Raw genomic sequence first — 21,709 nt, forward strand, 5'->3', positions numbered from 1 at the left:
TTATTTGAAAAATTGCAAAGTATTTCAACTGGAATGTGGCGTCAAAAGGGTTAAAGCATGCAATATTTAAAGCAACTTCACATATAGGAGCCAGCGTGATTTTTTTTTTTTTTTAAGTGGGTCTTATATGCCATCAGATACAGTAATTAAGACATTTGCCAAAATGACAACCAATTTTGAAATAAAAGCCTTAGGCTCCATTTGATACTTGTGTTCACTGATAGTACTTCCTAAGTGAGTAACTAAGACATGTACTTTCATCTTTCTCGACTGAATAGTCATGTGACAAAGTGTTGCATTTTGGGAAAGCTACCTGTGTCATTTACCTAGCAGTAGAACAAATCGAAAGAAAGTGAGAGAATTTGATTGGAATGAAAGTTCCACTTTGGTTAGTCTTTCTACAAAGACTAACCAACATAAACAGTTTTCTGTCAATGTATTTTTGTAACATTACCAGTTTTATTTCTCAACACTTTGCACTGACTAATCTCTTATTACTTACAAAGCTTATATTCAAGTTTCTGTAAAATCAGACTTCCTGGATTGCCACTGAAACAGATACTTCAGCCATGTGTCTTCTTTCATGGCCAAATGGTAAAGCTATTTAATTGACACGGTTTAGCTGCTGATCCCAGTGGAGCCATGTCTTTCCTTTGTCATAACTACTCTGATGTTTTAAGTCTTCAAAGGGAAACAAGGGTGTAAATTAGAAGACTAAACAAATATAGATATAACTTAGAAAGAATTTAGCTTCTTATAGTCATGGGTTGAATGAGATAAGCAAAATAAATAAGCAATACAAAGATGTCTAGGACGAGACCATATTGATTTAAGAATGTTTCATGATGGCGTTAGTAAGGATGTGTAGCTGTAAAATATATCATTTGCACCAGATTCATCTTCACGTAGTGATTTAGAACAAGACACAATGGAAGAGTTTCCTGGTGCTTTCTCCAGGCCCATGAGAGGATATGAGCTTACTAACTTCAATTGTTTACTTGTTTCAGTCATTGGACTATGACCATGCTGGGGCACTGCTTTGAAGTGTTTAAAGGAATCCACCCCAGTACTTATTTTTTGCAAGCCTAGTACTAATACTATTGGTCTCTTTTGCCGAACCACTAAGTTATGGGGACATAAACACACCCGCATCGGTTGTCATGTGATGGTGGGGAGTCAAACACAGACACACCTACATAAATATATATATATATATATATATATATATATACACACACACACACACACACACACATGATGGGCTTTTCTCAGTTTTCCTCAACCAAATCCACTCACAAGGCTTTGGTCAGCCTGAGGCTATAGCAGAAGACACTTGCCCAAGGTGCCACGCAGTGGGGCTGAACCCGAAACCATGTGGTTGGGAAGGAAACTTCTTACCAAACAGCCTTGCCTATGCCTATACAATAAACTTCCACACTGTTTCTGTCTATCAAATTCACTCACAAGGCATTAGTTGGCTTGGGGCTATAGTAGAAGTCACATGCACAAGGTGCTGTGCAGTGGAACTGAGCCTGAAACAACATGGTTGCAAAGCAAACCTCTTAGCCACAGAGCCATGTTTATGCTGATATAAAGAAGTATTGATAAACTGCAGTTGTTCGGGAATCTTATTTACAGAGATGTTCCTAGACAAGTGAGAATTAGGTGTGGTTATTATTGACTCAGTAAAGTGCAGAAGGTAAAATATGAAATATTGTGGTACTAATTTATCAGACGGACTTACTCAGCTGTGACTCATCAACTAGTTCATTTAAATATTCAAATTTGCTTCCCAACCACATGGTTCCAGATTCAGTTGCACTTGGGGCAAGTGACTTCTACTACAGCCTTGCGCTGACCAAAATCTTGAGTGGATTTGGTAGATGGAAACTGAAAGAGGCCTGTCATGTGTGTGTGTGTGTGTGTGTGTGTGTGTGTGTGTGTGTGTGTGTGCGTGCGTGTGCTTGTCCCCCCACCACTATTTGACAACTGGTGTTGGTGTGTTTACATGCTGCCCCATAACTTAGCAGTTTGACAAAAGAAACTGATAGAATAAGTACCAGGCTTCAAAAACATAATGAGTACGAGGGTCAAGTCATTCCAGTCTCATGACTGAAACAAGTAAAAGATAACAAAAGATATAAAATCTCCATGTACATTTTCTATTATCTTATTTACATCTATTTCTCCGTGGTAGAATAGACAAGGAGTTTTGTATTTTATTTTTATAAAGTATCAATATTTACATACATGACAAGATGACCTGTCTACCACTAACAATGACACAACAGCCATGTAGAAATGGAACCCATTGTTGATTGGGTGACCTGAGGCGAACGCTTATATCTTTGCTATGTGTTACATCATAGTAGCTTCTTTAATTTCACAGCCTCATGTACAAAAATGTTTAACTCTTTTACTGTGGAAATCAGATATATCCACCTGAAATTTCATTTCTCTTAACTGCAGAATGAGTTTTAAATACTAATTTATCATTTGATGAAGAATGGTATGTTTGGAACAATGTTTTGTTGAGACATGTCAAGTATATTGAGGCAATGTGACTTGCAGAAAATACCAATTCTACTTTTTGGTGGCTATTTAGCATCATTAGTGGAATAACTATTAATGGAATAATCAATTTCACAGTTGAAGGATTAAAAGAAGGAAAAAGACACATATGTACAGAAATGTTTACAAGAAGGGGTAAAAGAAAACCTAGAAAGGATTTTGTCTAAAATTCTAGGAATCACTTAAATGTTTTTATAACAAGAAATAAACAAGAACCATGTCTCCACTCTTGCAAAAAACCAAAAAAAAAACCGGTTCTGATTCTGTCTGACTCCATCTCTTTACTAGAAAAAAAAGAATCTGTATATTAAACAAATGATGTGGAAGGAGAGCTTCTTTAGTACATTGACCTGACATCAGAAGTGTGAGTTTTATGTAGATCCTGCCATTTTGATTGCTTTGTCTGCTGAGTATGATAACAGCAACACACATTCACTGGACAAAATGGGGTCACTACCCATTGAACAATCTAAATAGCAGGACCTACATAAACTCACAATTCTAAAGCATTCACTTCTAATGATGGCCTTTGTGCCTGAAATATATAAAAGTCACTTAACTTCTCATTTTCACATTGTCAGAAGCTCTTCTTCATTATATGTTATTTTACTTCTGTCTTACAATGCTTCAAGCAAACTACACCACTCTTCAACTGCATATTTTTTCTATGACACCAACAATGCTTATTTCAACAGACAGCTGTTTCAAATATTATCTAATGAGGTTAAATGAGGCTGAAACATTAGACAGGAATCTAACTTACCGATTATATATTAATCCTGTAAGTGGATAATCAGTTAAAACCTTCATGTTATCGTAGTTTTCAATATCATTTCCCCAAGCAATAAGTGACAAATTTTCTCTGACACACATCTCCATAAGTTCTGTATCTTTCAGTAACTCTTCTGCATGAGCACAAATACCCTTAAAAATAGAAAATAAACAAAGAATGTGTAGATTAGAACAGGGTTTGGTTGTGTAGTTCGTCGGACAGTTTTGTTCTATTTTAACAAAACTCTCCGACGAACGGGAACGTGAAACTCTGAGTAACAGCTTTTTGTTATATTTCTGCTGCTTTTAAATAAAGCATATTACTCTACCTCTGGTATTTGAGTGCTCTTTTTTTCCACCTTGTTTCACATTTATGTGCTTACTCCGGTATATATATATATGTTTGTATGTCTGTGTTTGTCCCCCCACCATCACTTGACAACCGATACTGGTGTGTTTACTTCACCGTAACTTAGCGGTTCGGCAAAAAAGATCGATAAAATAAGTACTAGGCTTAAAAAGAATAAGTTCTGGGGTTGATTTGCTTGATTAAAAGGTGGTACTCCAGCATGGCCGCAGTCAAATGACTGAAACAAGTAAAAGAGCAAAGAGTCTCTTTGAGTGGCTCCTTGTTTAGAGGTAAAGCTAAAAGTGGGTAAGTTTTACCTTCATTGTATTCCCTAAATTTAATGTTAATTTTCATAGAATCAACAAACAATGGTGAAAGAACTACTCACAGTAAGAGATTCAGCCTTTGCAAAGCTAATAGCAGTGCTTGTTGTATGGCAACGGGCATCCTTGTAGGAGACCCAATGACTATTTATTCCCTGTGTCAAAAACAGAACAGGATACTTGTTCTGTTTTAAATGTAACCTGTTGAAAATAAAAAATAGAAATAACGAACTTATTGTATACAGAGCTCAGGTACACTACAACTCATCGGAAAAAGTAGCCAAAAGTGCATGAACAGTACCTAGAATAAGCACAGGATGTGAACAGTAAATGAGTCATTAACAAAAAAGGTGAAGGTGAAATGGGGGTATCAGGTATACTGTTGGTGAATGTCAGGAAATATGGAAGTTTTGAAGGATGTAGTGTCCTGACAACTAACAACTGATGTGGGTAGTTTATTCCATGCTTCAGCAATTCTGAGTGGGAAAAAATGTTTCTAAAAGTCACGGGTGCTGAGTTGTTCTTTGATTTTGTAAGCATGTCCACATGTGTTAAACATATGGAATTCAAAAAAGTGCCCAAAGTTGTTGTTGGAAAGATGATGGATAATTTTGTGGGTGCCTACCAAGTCAGTTGCCAGATGTTGGAGTTTTAATGTGTCAATACCCAAGGAACCGAGATCTTCAGAGTATGGTAGATGCCTGACAGTGGGTACTCGTTTGGTTGCATGTTTCTGAATAGTTTCCAGGGGATTGATATGCTGAGCAAGTTAGGGGTTCCAGATTGGTGATGAAACAATGAAAATCAAAACCTCAAAACGATTGTTGTGGTAGTTTAGCCTCCAGCTTTGACTGAGAGACATTCCTGTCATGACGATCCCACATGTGAACAGTAAGTGATTAACTTAAACTCCAGGGTTGTCTCCCTTGACCAGCATTGATTATCGAGCACATGAATGCTTTTCTTATTACATAAATCTCAATAATAATAATCTTTTCTACTCTAGGCACAAGGCCCGAAATTTTGGGGAGGAGGCCAGTCGATTAGATCAACTCCAGTATGCAAATGGTATTTAATTTATCGACCCTGAAAGAATGAAAGGCAAAGTCAACCTCAGAGGAATTTGAACTCAGAATGGAGCAGCTAAGCATTTCACCCGGTGTGCTAACGATTCTGCCAGCTCGCCACTTTAAATAGTAATAATAATAATAATAAAGTTGTTTGTCATTGTCATCTTCGTTATTATTATTATTATCTAATGTCAATTTTCCATATTGGTATGGGTTGGACGGTTTGACAGGAGCTGGCAAACTTGATGGCCGCACCAGGTTCCAATTGTCTGTTTTGGCATGGTTTCTACTTGTTGGATGCCCTTCCTAATACCAACCACTTCACAGAGTGTACTGGATGCTTTTCATGTGGCACCAGCTAGTGACCCAAAGCTAGCGACTTACTATGTTGTTATTCAGAGTTTTCTCACTAGGTAACATCATATAACAACAGTCCTTGCTGACAAACATACATTTGTGGTAAAACTTTTAAGGAACAGTATATTACAATGTGTGGATCTTTTTTAAAACGGGGGCCACATTTTTCATTAACGAAACACTTTGAAACTTGGAACACTGGTAGAATGTGTCATATAAAACATCTTTTTCTCTTAGTCTTCTTAAAAAAAAAAGAAATCCATAAGTTATTCCATGTTAAAGTTGTCGTATTTCTGTAATTTCAACCAATCACTGACGTCCATTCAGCCGATATACATTAAGTGCCGACTACATAAACAAACGATTCTGAAACAATTAACCCTAACCCTAACCCTAGGGTTAGGGTTAGGGTGAAAGCAAATTTAAAATGAAAAAAGCAAATAAAATGAAGGTATGGAGATTAAATACGCTTTACATCGCTTAATCAGCCAAAGGAGTAAATATAAACAACTGAATACTTGTCAGTGATTGGTTGAAATTATCGAAATAAGACAATTTTTTACATGAAATAAATTCGAATACAAAAATATTTTTCTGTTCTATAACACAAAATAGATAAGTATACGAAGTTTGAAAGTCTTTCCGTACCAAAAACACTACGTAAAACATTAATGAAAAATGTGGCCCCCGTTTTAAAATAGATCCCAATGTGTTATTATTGTTGTTTAGCCACCCGAACCCCTCACTACCCAGCCCTCATCTGGCAGATCCTGTAATTAAAAGATGTTGCAGTTATGACTTTCCATTTTTTTTCTTTTGTATTAAGTATGATATACTTAGGGCTGCATCATCAAATGTGCTCATTTTCAAAAGGCAGTAGAGTGTTATTTGTATCCTTCATTACTCAGTCAAATATGATGCTTATTTATTCACATGGTTTTCAATTAATCATGCAATATCTTGTAACTTTAAGATTTTGATGCTATGTCTAGTTATTTAGAATGGCATTATAGAGTAGGTGTGAAAGGTTGGATCTAACTAGTTTTAAAATAAAGCAGATAGACTATTTTGGCCAGATAAGGCTGGTTTAAATGCATAAGTGTAGAGGGAGAATTGGCTGCTATGTCTACCCGACCAGTATACTATCTCAAGGAATTATAACTCATTAAATAGTATATGGTGAATCTAAACATACATTTTTCTACAGAGGTAATAAAAAGACAGCTGTACTTACATACAACATAAATCTGGTTCAAATGTTGACAAAATAATTTTTCGCTTTCCTGAATGCTTAAATATTTTAGCCAATATAACATCCAGAAAAAAGTTGGCATCAAAGATGTCCTCGCTTTCCATTGTGTCATCCTAAAAAAAAAAAGGAAAGAAAACCATGACTATATATACATATCTATATATATATATATCTATATCTTGATTTGCCATGATAGATCGCTAGCCACTAGACATTCTTTATTTTCTCTCCTTGTTTCTTTCTGTGGAAGAGCATAGGCTCGAAACGTTAAAGTCTTTTTCACTTCCCGAACGTTAAATTAATACATCTGTTTGTTGTCTACACCACCTGTCTTCGTCTTTTGATTTTCTTTGTGAATTTTCCCTATATCTATCTATCTATATATATACACGTACATGGATAGATAGAAGGGTTTCCATGTTTTGTAAGCAATGGTGCCACACACACTGGGTTTGCAAAGCAAAAAATGCGCAAATGTCATCAAACTGTTGATGCAGAAACTTAAAATTCTGAATGTAAGTTTCTATAGCTGTATCAGTCAATAAATATAGTTCTCTATTTCCAATGATATTGAGGCCTATCTCTTTTAAGGCCAGCGATTTTGAGTGGTGGGGCTAGTTGATTTCATCGACACACATGGAAGCCTGTCAAGTATGTGTGTGTATTCCTGACAAGTGTTAGTTTATTTATGTCCCTGTAACTTAGTGGTTCAGCAAAATATCAATAAAATAAGTACTTGACTTTAAAGTGAACATAAGTACAGGGGTCGATTTGTTCAACTAAAACCCTTGGTTTTGGTGCATCAGTGTGGTCACAGTCCAATGATTAAAACTCGTATAAAACAAATAAATGAAAGATAAAATTAAAACTTACAATACATTCTAAAGGGTATTTAATTTCTACATTAAATCCAATTTCTTCAGGAACTTCTTCAAGACATTTCTCAAGAGTAGGAAAGGGTTGGTCAGGGTCACCGTTTGTTTTGGTGATTGGCACTACAAAACGAAGAGTTATCAATGAACAACAAAACAACAATAATAATTCTTTCTACTATAAGCATGGGGCCTGGAATTTTGGAGGAAAGGACTAGTCGATTACATTAAACCTCAGTGCTGAACTGATACTTATTTAATTGATCTCGAAAGGATGAAAGGCAAAGTTGACCACGGTGGAATTTGAACTCAGAATGTAAAGCTGGGAGAAATGTCACTAAGCATTTTGTCCAGTGTGTTAATGATTCTGCCAGTTTGCTACCTTTTAATGGTTGTAAAGTTTGACATAAGGCTAGCAATTTTAAGTGTATAAGTGACTGAGATTATGACATTATCCCCTAAAAGAGGATGCTAGTCCATCACAGGGTTAACTTCCCAGCTCTTGCTGGAACTCATTTCCTGCAGAGTGCACTGGAGTAACACAAAATGAAGTGTTTTGCTCAAGAACTCAACACATTGCCCAGTCTGGGAATTGAATCCACAATTTTAAAATCACGAGAGCAACACCCTAACCACTAAGCCATGCACCTCCATGTATTTAGTCCTCTGGAATTCCCTTGTGATTATTGACCCATAGACATTTAATCTTTTAGCATTCAGATTATTCTATTAAATGTAATATTTATTTATTCACATTCTTCTGAAGTAATCATACATTGTCTCGTAGCCTTGAGATTTTGATGATGTGGTTGTTTATTTTTAGAATGATATTGTAGGATATGTGTGAAAGGCCAGATCTGGGTAATTTGAACATAAAACATGGATATAGCGAAAATATCTAAATGTTAATGGGTTAAACTAAACCTCAACTACATTAAGCTGTTAGCATTCATATTACCCAGTCAAACATAATACTTAGTTATTCACATTGTTCTGAAATTATCATACATTATCTTGTACCCTATCTTGTAACTTTGAAATTTCAATGATGTGGCTGTTTATTTTGAATAACATTGTAGGTGGGTGTGACAGGCCACATCTGACTGGTTTGAACATACAACAGATAGAATATTTGGGCTGATTTAAATGCTGAAGGGTTAATCCCAGCAGTGTGGGAGGGACTGCAAAAGTGTCAGGTACTACTCCTTCTTCCCTAACTCCCTACACTTTAAAAAGTATAAATAACCAGAATTTCATTAAAATTAATTTAGGAGAGGTTCTAGAAGAGTTTTTCCAGATTCAGAATCTTATATTACAAACAATTCATCCTGACAGTATCATTTGGGTGCCAATACATTTCATCTTTACAAATCTGAATCTTATTTTATATGTGACACATTCCAATAAAGACAAAATCAGAAATGGATAATGTTCTAGTGGAAGGGATAAACATATAGCAGTTGGACCTTAATGAGGAATAAATAGAAGGATGATAGGAAAATACTGAATCCAAATGTGAAAGCTAAACTTTCAATGCAGCTAATCTCTCTCTCTCTCTCTCTCTCTCTCTCACACACACACACACACACACACACACACACACACACACACACACACGTGATTTTATAAAAACACATGCTCTGAACTGAACAGTAAACCAGAACTTACTCCAATAATCAGGTTCTTTCAAACGGTAGAACAGCTGAAAAGCAAAATTAGAAAAGTATATTTAATTTCAATTTTGAGTCAATGGAATATCTTCTGATTCTTTGTGAATAGATTATTAAGGACTTGTAGAACCATGTGTAATTTGAATGTAAAAACATTGATAAGTGACTGAGTGAAATGTATGTAAGGTGACTCAGGGCTGGATTAAGACCCACAAAGGCCCTAAGATTTTTGTGCCCCCGTAATTCCAAATATAAATAATAATAAACCATAAAATAAATTTTTATTTTTCAAAATGAAACAAAAAGATGGAAATTAATGTTTATTTTTCTGTACTTTCACTTTATTTATATTTGAAAATTTTCTTTTCTTTTTTTTTAAATGCAAAGCCTTTGATCAGTTTCTCACTATGACATCATGAATACTTCAAAATCATATTTTAGATCATATAAACCACTTCAAATAATATTTTAGCAAGTTTAAAGTGATTTCTTTTGTGCTGTAAACCATTTACCATTTCTGTGGTGCCCCCTGCTTCTCTTGGTGCCCTATGCACATGCTTATTTTGCTTAATGCTGAGGTGTCTGTATGTAAGAATGCCTGCATGTGTATATGTATGTGAGCATTCATATATATGCAAAAGAAGGTTGTCTTCCTTATAACACTTGAGGTAATATATTCATAAGTTTGCAATAATTAATTTAAGGAAAAATTAATTTCTGTATTCCATACATTTTAACCCTTTACTGTAGAAATCAAAATATATCAACTCAAAATTTCATTTCCTTGTGCAGAAAGCAATCTATCTTTCGTTGAGGAATGCCATGTTTGAAGCTATTTTGTGTTGAGATATGTCAAGCTTATGGAGGCCACAAGACTTGCAGAAATAAAATCAATTCTATTTTTTTGGTAGATATTTAACAGTATTAACTGGAATAACTATGAAATTTAATTTTGCAGTTAGAGAGTTAAAAAAAAACTCACCTTTAATGACTGTAATTGGTTTAATGTAAGATTTTTGATTGACATTTTTGTATGGTTGTCAAGCAAAGTCATTGGATCTTTCTGGAAATGAAATAAAATAAAGATGATATATTGCTGAAGTTTAAAATGGTTGGATATTAGTTTGTGCAGATATCTATGGAAAAAGAAAAGGGTTATTATAATCATCATCATCATGACTATTGTTTTAATGTCCACTTTCCCATGCTTGTGTAGGTCACACAGAATTTGTTGAGGTAAATTTTCTATGGCCAGATGTCCTTCCTGTTGCCAACTTTCACCTGTTTCCAAATAAGGTAATATTTCCCCATGGCCAGACATGTTTTCACAGGTTAAAAAAAAGAAAAAAAAAAAAAGAAAATATATATATACATATATATCATCATTTAATGTCTGCCTTCCATGCTGGCATGGGTTGGACAGTTTGATAGGAGCTGGAAAGGCAGAAGACTGCACCAGACTTCTGTGTTTGCTTTGGCACAGTTTTCACAGCTGGATGCCTTTCTTAACATCATGTATAGATGTGTGTGTGTGTGTGTGTGTGTGTGTGTGCGCCCTTAGAGTTTACTACCCCACTTGGCAACTGATAAATATACCAACATCACATTATAAAAGGGCATCCAGCCATAGAAACCATGCCAAAGCAGGAGAGATAATGTGCAGCCCAGTCAAATCAGCTCCTATCAAACCATCCAGCTCATGCTAGCAAGGAAAGTGGATGCTAAATGAAGATGTGACTTAGTGGATCAGCAAAAGGGACTGACAGAATAACAACCAGATTTTTAAAAAAAAGTGCTTGGGTCGATTTATTTCACTGAAACCTTCAAGGTGGTGCCCCAGCATGGCCACAGTCCAATGACTGAAACTGTAAAATGTTAAAACATTATACATATTCTTTTCTTTTCTACTCTAGGCACAAGGCTCGAAATTTTTGGGGAAGGGACCAGTCAATTATATCAACCCCAGTGCGCAACTGGTACTTAATTTATCAACCCCGAAAGGATGAAAGGCGAAGTCGACCTCGGCGGAATTTGAACTCAGAACATAAAGACAGATGAAATACCACTAAATATTTCACCTGGTGTGCTAACATTTCTGCCAGCTCACCGCCTTTAAAACGTTATATATATTGTGAATGTTTGTGTGGTAAGTAGCTTGCTTACCAACCACAAGGTTCCGGGTTCATTCCCACTGCGTGGCACCTTGGGCAAGTGTCTTCTACTATAGCCTCGGGCCGACCAAAGCCTTGTGAGTGGATTTGGTAGACGGAAACTGAAAGAAGCCCGTCGTATATATGTATATATATATATATATATATGTATGTGTGTGTATATGTTTGTGTGTCTGTGTTTGTTCCCCCAACATCGCTTGACAACCGATGCTGGTGTGTTTATGTCCCCGTAACTTAGCGGTTCGGCAAAAGAGACCGATACGATAAGTACTAGGCATCCAAAGAATAAGTCCTGGGGTCGATTTGCTCGACTAAAGGCGGTGCTCCAGCATGGCCACAGTCAAATGACTGAAACAAGTAAAAGAGTAAAAGAGTTGTTAGTTTTTACATCTATTTTTCTATACTAGTATCCATCAGATATTTGCAGGAATTTTTACAAAAGGTGTCGCAGTTGTTTTAAGCTGTGTTGAAGTTTTAAAATGAAATCTTACCTGTTCCATAGCAATATCAATAGAAAAGTCATGGTAAATCACAGGTACATGATCTTTTGTTAAGTGCACATCCATTTCAACAAAATCAGCGCCCTAGTCAAGGGAGATGCAAAAATTAAAAATAGATAATTCCCAAAAGAATACATTGCAGATTACATATTAGTACATATTAGAAACACACAGCATAGCCTTGTGACTATTTAGTGTAAAAGAGATAATTTTTTCTAGGTAATACTTGGTGGGGGTTAGATGTTAGAATTTTAAACTAAGGAACAAGAAAGAACAATGTATAGAATATATATATATATATATTGTATATTTTCATTTGTCTTGCCCGCTTTATGCTCTGGTGTTTGCTGAATTTTTTCTGGAGAACATTCTTTTCTTTGCGGTTAGATCGTAGGTGATCTTTTTCTAGCATATCGGATGTCCACTTAGTGGTCATACCTTCTTATACGCATGTAATACAGTTTTTCGGAATTTTCAGAATTTTTTAATATGCTAGGCCACAGGTTTTAAATTGATGTTAATCAAATTAATATTCAATTTATCACCGTCAGTATATATATATATATATATATATATATATATATATATATATATAAAAGTATAAGGTGTATTATGAGAATTTATAGAACACAGTATTATATAAAGTCAACAAACAATTAAAGATGGTGAAGGGAAGATGTTAAAAGTTTGATAACATTTTAATCCATGTATATGATTGCTTCAAATGGTAACACCAATATGCAGGAAACATGGAAGAGATTAAATTAATTATTATTAATTTAATTATATATTACCATTCTTGTCAGTCTAAAAAATAAAGGAAACATCAGAAAAGTTGTAACAGAAGAATCACGACTTTTCTGATGTTTCCTTCATTTTTTGCACTGACGAGAATGGTAATATATAATTAAATTAATCTTGTCCGTGTTTCTTACATGTTGGTGTTACCATTTGAAACGATCGTATGCATGGATTAAAATGTTATCAAACTTTTAACATCTTCCCTTCTCCATCTTTAATTGCTTATCGAGTTGATATAGGACTGTGTTCTATAAATGCTTATAATACACCTTATACTTGTAAAATTTTCATATTTTTAATGAAATACTTGCAGTAGCAAGCTACAAATTTAATATAAAGAATCTTTATTAGATATCTAACTTTGGGCTCCCCAAAGTAAAACTGTTCTAATTGAACTTAACCTTTCTCATATATATATATATATATAAAATTTTTTTCAGAATGAGATAAAAAAACCAAGGCTGTGAAGATTTTTAGAACATTAGGCCTTACAGCTGTTTCCAGGATATTTTTTATATCCCTTCATCAGAGACGGTGTGAGAAAATGGTTAGCCAATAGTTAATTTAGATAAGATATGAAATAGAGAGTGAAGTAGAGGAATGAAAATAGATGTGAGATATGCAGGGATATTGCATTTGTAGTTCCATTATTTACGCAGAATGGTATACATATAAGATTCCTGTACCTTGTATGTAAGTTCCAATAGTATTTAAAATTGGTCATTCCAAGTATAGAGTTTGTACACAGTGCTATTGAATCAAGAGTTTATTTATAGTGACCTAAAAGTAGGGAATGTATTTGCAAGGTCAAATCGACAACAGGAAGAGAGGAATAAAGAAAAAGAAAAAAAAAGAAAAATAAGGAGAGAGATAATAAAGAGATGAAGAGAGGTAAAGTGTACCAGTAGTGGTCAGTCAAGATAAATTGATAGTAGGAATGGGGAGGTGAGGGCGATACAGAGAGATGGATATGAGGGTATAAAAAGATGATAGGATAAAGAGTAAAGGAGTGTCAGATAGACAGAATGGTAGGGTTGATAGAGAGAGAGAGGTTTAATAGTGTAAAAAGAAAAGGAGTGTCAGGTATGTAGTGATAGAGCCTAAGTGATGGGGCAGAGAGAGGGGGGTAGGGGTAGTAATTTGTTGGAATGAAGAATTTGGGAATATAGATTATATGACCTGTGTTGGACTCCTTATTTGCATAATCGCCCATACTGAGAGCTTAAGTATGGTTTGTCCATAGCACTTACTCAGCATTACCTGACACCTTTGGGTCTTATTGACACCATTACCTCTCATAACCTATATATATATATTTTATCATCATCATCGTTTAATGTCCATTTTCCATGCTGGCATAGGTTCAATGGTTTGAGCCAGTAGGCTGCACCAGGCTCAATCTTATCTGGCATGGTTTCTACAGCTGGATGCCCTTCCTAATGCCAACCACTCCAAGAGTGTAGTGGGTGCTTTTACGTGCCACCGGCACGAGGGCCTGTCCAGCGGCACTGGCAACGACTTCGCTCAAATGCACTGGCAACAACCTCACTCACTGGGGTTGAGCTGTTTGACTAAAATCCTTAAAGGTGATACCCCAGCATGGTCACAGTCTAATGACTAAAACAAGAGAAAAGTGAAAAAGAAAGGAAAAGAACACAATGGTAATTTGTACATAATTGCCATTCTGATAAAAGGATAAAATCTAATCTATAATACTTACATAGTGACCAGCAGCACAAAATGAAGCTATAGTGTTTTCCATCAGAGGATTGCTAGAATAAAAGGAAAACTGAGACATTAAATTTCTAGTCAAAAGTAACACCACATCTCTTTTATGCATTCTGTCTACATTTGGACAGAATTGATACTTTGAGGAGTAAAAGGATTAAATACAAAATAGCTGATATCAATTTTATGAAAGCATCCATTGTAAATACCAGAATCCCATTTGACCCTTTGATATTTAAGCTGACCATATCAGGCCCAAATATTCTACCTGTTTTATAAAGAATAAAAAGTTTCGAATAGTACAACAATGCACTATAAGACAAAAAATGGACTAAATACCTGTTGTAATTTAGTTATCCATAGTCCGATGATATTTCGGAATACAATTCTTTCTTTAGATATTCTTAGATGGAGTCGCCAAACCGATTATAGCAGCAACTCCATCTAAGAATATCTGAAGAAGGAATTGTATTCCGAAACATCATCGGACTATGGATAACTAAATTACAACAGGTATATAGTCCATTTTTTTGTATTATAGTGCATTGTTGTACCATTCAAAACTTTTTATTCTTTACAAACAATATACACTGCTTCAAGCAAACTACAATACTCTCCTACCTGTTTTATGTTTAAGCTGGCCAGATCTGGTCTCTCACATCTACTATACAGTGTCGTTTTAAAAATAAACACTCACTTAAAGCTATGAAATAATGCATGCGGGTGGCACATAAAAGACACCATTTCGAGCGTGGCCGTTTTCGTGCGGGTGACACGTAAAAGCACCCACTACACTCTCTGAGTGGTTGGCGTTAGGAAGGGCATCCAGCTGTAGAAACTCTGCCAAATTAGATTGGAGCCTGGTGTTGCCATCTGGTTTCACCAGTCCTCAGTCAAATCGTCCAACCCAGGCTAGCATGGAAAGCGGATGTTAAACGATGATGATGATGATGATGATGATGTAAATAAATAAGTATTACATTTGACCAAATAATCTGAATTCTAAGAGCACATGGAACCAACAAAGAAATATCTGTGAAGAAATTCAGTTTGCACATGTATTGGTTATGTAGCCGGCAGTAAGCACCTTCATCATAATCCATCATTTAGCTTCTATTTTTGATGGTTTGACTGTAACTGTAACTGATAAGCTAGAGAGCTGTACCAGGCTCCAGTCTGTTTTGGCTATGTTTTTACAATCAGGTGTCCTTCCTAATGCCAACCACTCCACAGAGTGTAGTGGGTGCTTTTACATATCTTTCATGCATCACTGGCATGGGTGCCTTTTACGTGTCACTAGCAATGGCACCCATGCTGGTGGCACATAAAAAGCACCCACTACACTCTTGGAATGTTTGCTGTTAGGAAGGGCATCCAGCTGTAGAAACCTTGCCAAATCAGATTGGAGCCTGGTGTAGCTACCTGGCTTACCAGTTTTCAGTCAAACCGTCCAACCCATGCCAGCATGGAAAGCAGACGTTAAATGACAATGATGATGATGTTGATGATAGCACTAGTGAAAATTTAAAATTGCCCCCCCATAAATTAATGGTTTGACAAAAGAAACTCATACAATAGTACCATATGTGAAAAACTATGAGAGAAAAGATAAAGCATTGGGGCTGATTTGTTTGACTAAAACCCTTCAAGATGGTGCTCCAGCATGGCTGTAGTTCAATGACTGAAGCCAGTAAAAGATAAAAATGTCAAACAGAGCAAAGATCAACTTACGGAAGTGTAAAAGAAGAACCCATTCCTCGATGACCAATATGTAATGGATCTTTCTGATGCTGCAATTGCTTTTGATAAGAGAATTCAAGAGAACAGTGATGTCCTTGAAGAGGTTTTGTTATGCAATATTTCACTGAAAAAAAAATAACAGATCAATTTAGGAAGCAATCATCATCATCATCATCATCGTTTAACGTCCGCTTTCCATGCTAGCATGGGTTGGACGATTTGACTGAGGACTGGTGCAACCGGATGGCTACACCAGGCTCCAGTGTGATTTGGCAGAGTTTCTACAGCTGGATGCCCTTCCTAACGCCAACCACTCAGAGAGTGTAGTGGGTGCTTTTACGTGTCACCCGCACGAAAACGGCCACGCTCGAAATGGTGTCTTTTATGTGTCACCCGCACAAGAGCCAGTCCAGGGGCACTGTGGCAATGATCTCGCTCGAAAACCCTACAAGGCCAGTCATGCGGTACTGGCAACGGTCACGCTGAGGATGGTACATCTTATGTGCCACCCGCACAAGAGCCAGTCCAGGGGCACTGGCAACGATCTCACTTGGCTTGCCAGGTCTTCTCACGCACAGCACATTTCCAAAGGTCTCGGTCAGTAGTCATCGCCTCGGTGAGGCCCAATGTTCGAAGGTCTTGCCTCACCACCTCAGCCCAGGTCTTCCTGGGCCTACCTCTTCCACGGGTTCCCTCAACTGTTAGGGAGTGGCACTTTTTCACGCAGTTATCCTCATTTATTCTCACCACATGTCCAAACCAGCGCAATCGTCTCTCTTGCACACCACTACTGACGCTTCTAATGTTCAGCTTTTCTCTCAAGATACTTACACTCTGACGGGTATGCACATTTACATTACACATCCAGCGGAGCATACTGGCTTCATTCCTTGCGAGCTTACGCATGTCCTCAACAGTCACAGCCCATGTTTCACTGCCATGTAGTATGGCTGTTCGTACACATGCGTCATACAGTCTGCCTTTTACCCTGAGTGAGAGTCCCTTTGTCGCCAGCAGAGGTAAGAGCTCTCTAAACTTGGCCCAGGCTATTCTTATTCTAGCAGTTACACTTTCAGCGCACCCACCCCCACTACTAACTTGGTCACCCAGATAGCGGAAGCTATCAACTACCTCTAGTTTTTCTCCCTGGAATGAGGTAGAAGTTGTTTCCTGTTTGTTTACAGTGTTTATTGCACCTGAACCAAGTCCAATAAAAAAAAAAACCCCAAAAAAACACAACAGCAGCAGCAGCGCCGCTGCCACCACCACCACCACCACCACCAAATATTTTGCTCGATACCACAAATTTGCCTGTCAGTTGTTTGACCTTATTCAGTTGAGCATGTCCCTTGGTGGCTTACAATATGTGCATGTCTGATCATGAGCAGAAGTAGTGGAGGAGCATCATAGCCATGTGTTGAGAGGAATTCTTTGGGGTCTGAATAATTCACCTCTGGAAACCTGGGTGTTTCATTCAACATCCTTAAACAACTTTTATTCAGGGACCTTTTGAGAGAGATGGGCTACTTGACCTAAAGAAAATTCTAACTGGGCCCCCACCTGCAAGGTCATGCGTTGTTTATCTTGATACGAGATCACTATGTCGTGCACATATGGTCGTGATGCATGTGCCTAGTGTACCCTTATTAGACAAGTAGTCATGATGGGTATACTGGGCTTTGTATATTTGTACCCCAGCATCACTCTGATGGCATGTGCTGCTCTTTCAGTGAATAATAATAATAATAATGATGATAATCCTTTCTACTATAGGCACAAGGCCTGAAATTTTGGGGGAGGGGACTAGTTGATTACATTATCAAGCCCCAGTGATTCACTGGTACTTAATTTATTGACCCCGAAAGGATGAAAGACAAAATCAACCATAGCAGGATTTGAACTCTGAACGTAAAGATGGGAGAAATCAACATGGAGAACAGACATTAAATGATGATGATGGTGGTGGTGGTGTGTGTGCGTGTGTGCACATGTCTATGTTTTTATGGATATGTGTGCGTGTGTGCACAGGCATGTATGTACCCTTGCCTCGGCATCATGAGATGGTTGTAAAAAAATATTATTCTCATTCAAGCTATGTTGTTTGCTTCTAGTTTTCCACGGGAAACATGTCTGGCCACAGAGTGAAAGCACATGGCTTAGTTGTTAAGGTGTTCAGTTCATGATTATTAGGTTGTGAGTTTGATTCCTGTTGACATATTGTGTCCTTGAGCAAGACACTTTATTTCACATTATTCCAGGCCGCACACGTGGTACAAATGAGTTGTACCTGTAATTCAAAGGACCAACTTTGTCACATTCAGTGTCACGTCAAATCTCCTAGAGAGCTACATTAAGGGTACATGTGTCTGTGGAGTGCTCAGCCACTTGTACGTTTAATTTCACAAGCAGGCTGTTCTGTTGATCGCATCAACTGGAACCCTCATTGTCATAACCCATTGAATGCCAGTCTGGCAATAGGAAATGTCACATTGCTAAGAAACAAGTGAGGGTTGGCCACAAGAAGGACATTTGAGTGTAGAAAATCTGTCACAATAATTTATGTTTGACCCATGCAAGCATGGAAAAAATGGATATTTGATGATGATGATGAATAATGAAGAAATATTAAGCATTGAGATATCAGTTACAACAAACTACTTACCTTTTATTTCTCCAGCTATTTTTTGATCAAGTGTTGAAATATAAGTCGTTGCTGTACCCAAAGAATCCTTCAGAATTGATGGAAGGATATAGCTGTACCCAATATGGGTAGGTCCATGTGTTAATGGATTATTTTCTACAGATGTATGACACCCATAGAAGTCCAAACGGAAACCCTTCAATTGAGAAACAATAACAAGAATTATTTTGTTTTGCATTGCTTTGAGTTAAATAACAGTAGACATGCAGACATTTAAACATCTATACTATAATAAAGAAAGCTGCTTATTTATTAGTTTGGAGTATGTAACTTTTACTAAAAGAAAGCAAATATTAAAGTCTACAGTATCTAAAAAATTCCAATAAATTGCAATTTTAAAATATTTTTATTAAAATATTTAGAAGAAGGCCTATCAAGTCAAGTAAAGTTGCAATTGTGGCAGATACCAGTGTCACAGAAATGGCACCTGTGCTAGTGGCATGTAAAAGCACCTTTCAAGTATTGGGCCTCACAGAGGCAAAGACTGAGACCATTGTTCAATCAACAAGCTCTGAGATAATAAGATTTGAGGAAAATTTAGTTATTGTATTGAGCAGATTGAGTCCATACCTCGTAGAATTCAAGATGTAATTACTGCTAAAGGCAGTTCTACCCCACATTAAAATTAATTTGTTTGAAATTTTAAGGGGTTTCCATTATTTTGTCAAACCCCTGTATATGTGTATAAATAAATGGACACATAGATCAAAACATTTTGATTCAGACTCCTTGGTATACTGAGTTTCAAGCGTGTGGCTAGTCTTCAGCCATTGGGGCTTGAATGACAAACTCTCATTCAGAACCCAATGGCTGAAGACTAACCACACACTTGAAACTCAAACTACCAAAGAGTGTTTCAAACTTTGATCCATACATCTAACTCCCAATAAATGTGTCGAGTGCCTTTCTTTCGTTTGTCTACACACATATATATATATATAGTTGAAATTTACAGAAAAACAAAAGACGAAGACAGGTGTATAAACAACAAACAGGCGTATTAGTTTAACGCTCAGTGAGGTGAGGAAGTCTTTTACATTTCGAGCCTACGCTCTTCAACAGAAAGGAACATGAGGAAATAAACAGAGAAAGAATTAAAAAAACTTGTGGAGCTAGCGGTCAATCATAGCACAAATATAAGGCAAAATATAATTGAAATGTATTTTGTTAGGCTGCTGCAAAAGGATCAAATCCTTCTATGTGTATAGATAAGAAAGGAATAGGCTATGTCAAACTGAATAGTTGCTCATTACACAATGAAAAGATAAAAAGTTCCAGAGGTGCCTTAAGGTTCTAAATAGCTATTTCATTGAGATAGAAGAATGAATACTAAACAGGTATGTTTGGCAATAATAATCTGTCATATAAAATATGTTACAACTGAACTTACAATCTTTGAAGAGTCTAAAACTTGGCTCTTGAAGGTCAAAACAGAATCTGGTTCGTAGACACAGCCAAAATTACTCTGTTTGGTTGACTGATAATTTTCTTCAGTAAGAACCTGAGAAATGTGAGAATTTGATTTATATCAAAAATAGCAACAAACAAGAACATTTGTAGTGTATTACAGGTAATTACCAAAGGGGTGGGGTGCTGGTGTTTAGGGTTCTAGAAAAACATACCCATGCAATATGAACTCAATGGTTTCAAATTTTGGCACAAGGCCAGTAATTTTGTGGGGAGGGGTTAAGTTGATTACATCAACCCCAGGGTTCAACTGCTACTTATTTTATCAACTCCAAAAGGATTAAAGGCAAAGTCAACCTTGGGGAAATTTGAACTTAGAATGTAAAGATGGATGAAATGCCGCTAAACATTTTACTTGTGTTGCTAACGATTCTACCTTTATGAATACAAACATGTAACCTGTTTATACTCCATTGACTGAATGATGGTAAAAGTTATAGAAATCACCAATTAAACCACTTTCTTTAACCCTTAATGCATAGGAACCAAGTATATTTGGTTTCCATACATGTGTATTTCAGACTCAGAGACAGAATTAACCTGTCTTTGATAGCGAGGTACTTTCTGAAATTCTCCACATTTCATATGATGTATTTTTACTGGCCAAAAGGAAGAGGTTGTGAAAACCAATTTACATTTAATTTCTACATGTTTGTATGCAAAAAAACATTTATACAAGTCACTGAATTTACACATTTTCCAACCCCTACTATGACTATTAAATTATTACTAAAAAGGGAACAGAAGTCAGTGAACGAGAGCATGGAGAAGGTATTCTGGTGGGATTGTAGCTTGGGAGAAGAAAAAATTAATTTGGATCCAGAAGTTGAGAGCGAAGACATTCCAAGAAAGACTACAAGAAATGATTGGTGATTAACATGGTAAAATAAAAGATAAATTAGAAAAACATACAACTGCAATCTAGTGTTGGAGATGACACACAAGAAGAGTGTTATTTTTGTTTATCTTTAGTTATTTATATGTGTGTGTGTGTGTGTGTGTGTGTGTGTGTGAATAGAGGAAATTGCACAAATTAAAGAAAAGCACACTTCAGACACATCATAGAATTGAAATATTTATTAACAGCTCGACTTAAAAGAGCTTTACTTGAAGTTTCACAGACACAAAAAAAAGTGATTATCAAGACACTCAAGTCTTGGATGTGTGGTTAAGAAATTCCCCTTGCAACCATGTGGTTTTAGTTTCAAGTCCACTGTGAGACACCTGGGGGGAAGTATTTTCTACTACAACCTTGAATTGACCACAGCCTTGTGAATGAAATTTTCTGGATGGAAACAATACAGAATCCTGCTGCATCTGTGTGTGTGTGTGTGTACATGCATGTTTTCACATTGAAATCATTTGG

General features: G+C 36.6%; 1 protein-coding gene across 3 annotated transcripts in view; it reads right to left on the minus strand.

Moving 5' to 3' along the window:
* LOC106879322 (glycerophosphocholine phosphodiesterase GPCPD1) overlaps positions 1–21,709 on the minus strand; it is a 55,023-nt gene that overhangs the window by 1,627 nt on the left and 31,687 nt on the right. For 2 of the 3 annotated variants that reach the window (XM_014928828.3, XM_052973210.2), the window contains exons 8-18: positions 20,267–20,377; positions 18,838–19,012; positions 16,167–16,299; positions 14,428–14,479; positions 11,898–11,990; positions 10,218–10,298; positions 9,234–9,267; positions 7,567–7,688; positions 6,676–6,806; positions 4,080–4,215; positions 3,335–3,495 (exon numbers count right to left, since the gene is read on the minus strand). In XM_014928828.3, coding sequence (XP_014784314.1) covers positions 3,335–3,495; positions 4,080–4,215; positions 6,676–6,806; positions 7,567–7,688; positions 9,234–9,267; positions 10,218–10,298; positions 11,898–11,990; positions 14,428–14,479; positions 16,167–16,299; positions 18,838–19,012; positions 20,267–20,377 — 1,229 coding nt within the window. Of the gene's footprint in view, positions 1–99; positions 682–3,334; positions 3,496–4,079; positions 4,216–6,675; positions 6,807–7,566; positions 7,689–9,233; positions 9,268–10,217; positions 10,299–11,897; positions 11,991–14,427; positions 14,480–16,166; positions 16,300–18,837; positions 19,013–20,266; positions 20,378–21,709 lie in introns of those variants that run through there. The other variant, XM_052973215.2, reaches the window with a different exon arrangement.

Source organism: Octopus bimaculoides, chromosome 1 (genome assembly GCF_046866305.1).
Source record: "Octopus bimaculoides isolate indiv1 chromosome 1, ASM4686630v1, whole genome shotgun sequence".
Classification (NCBI taxonomy): Eukaryota; Metazoa; Mollusca; class Cephalopoda; order Octopoda; family Octopodidae; genus Octopus; species Octopus bimaculoides.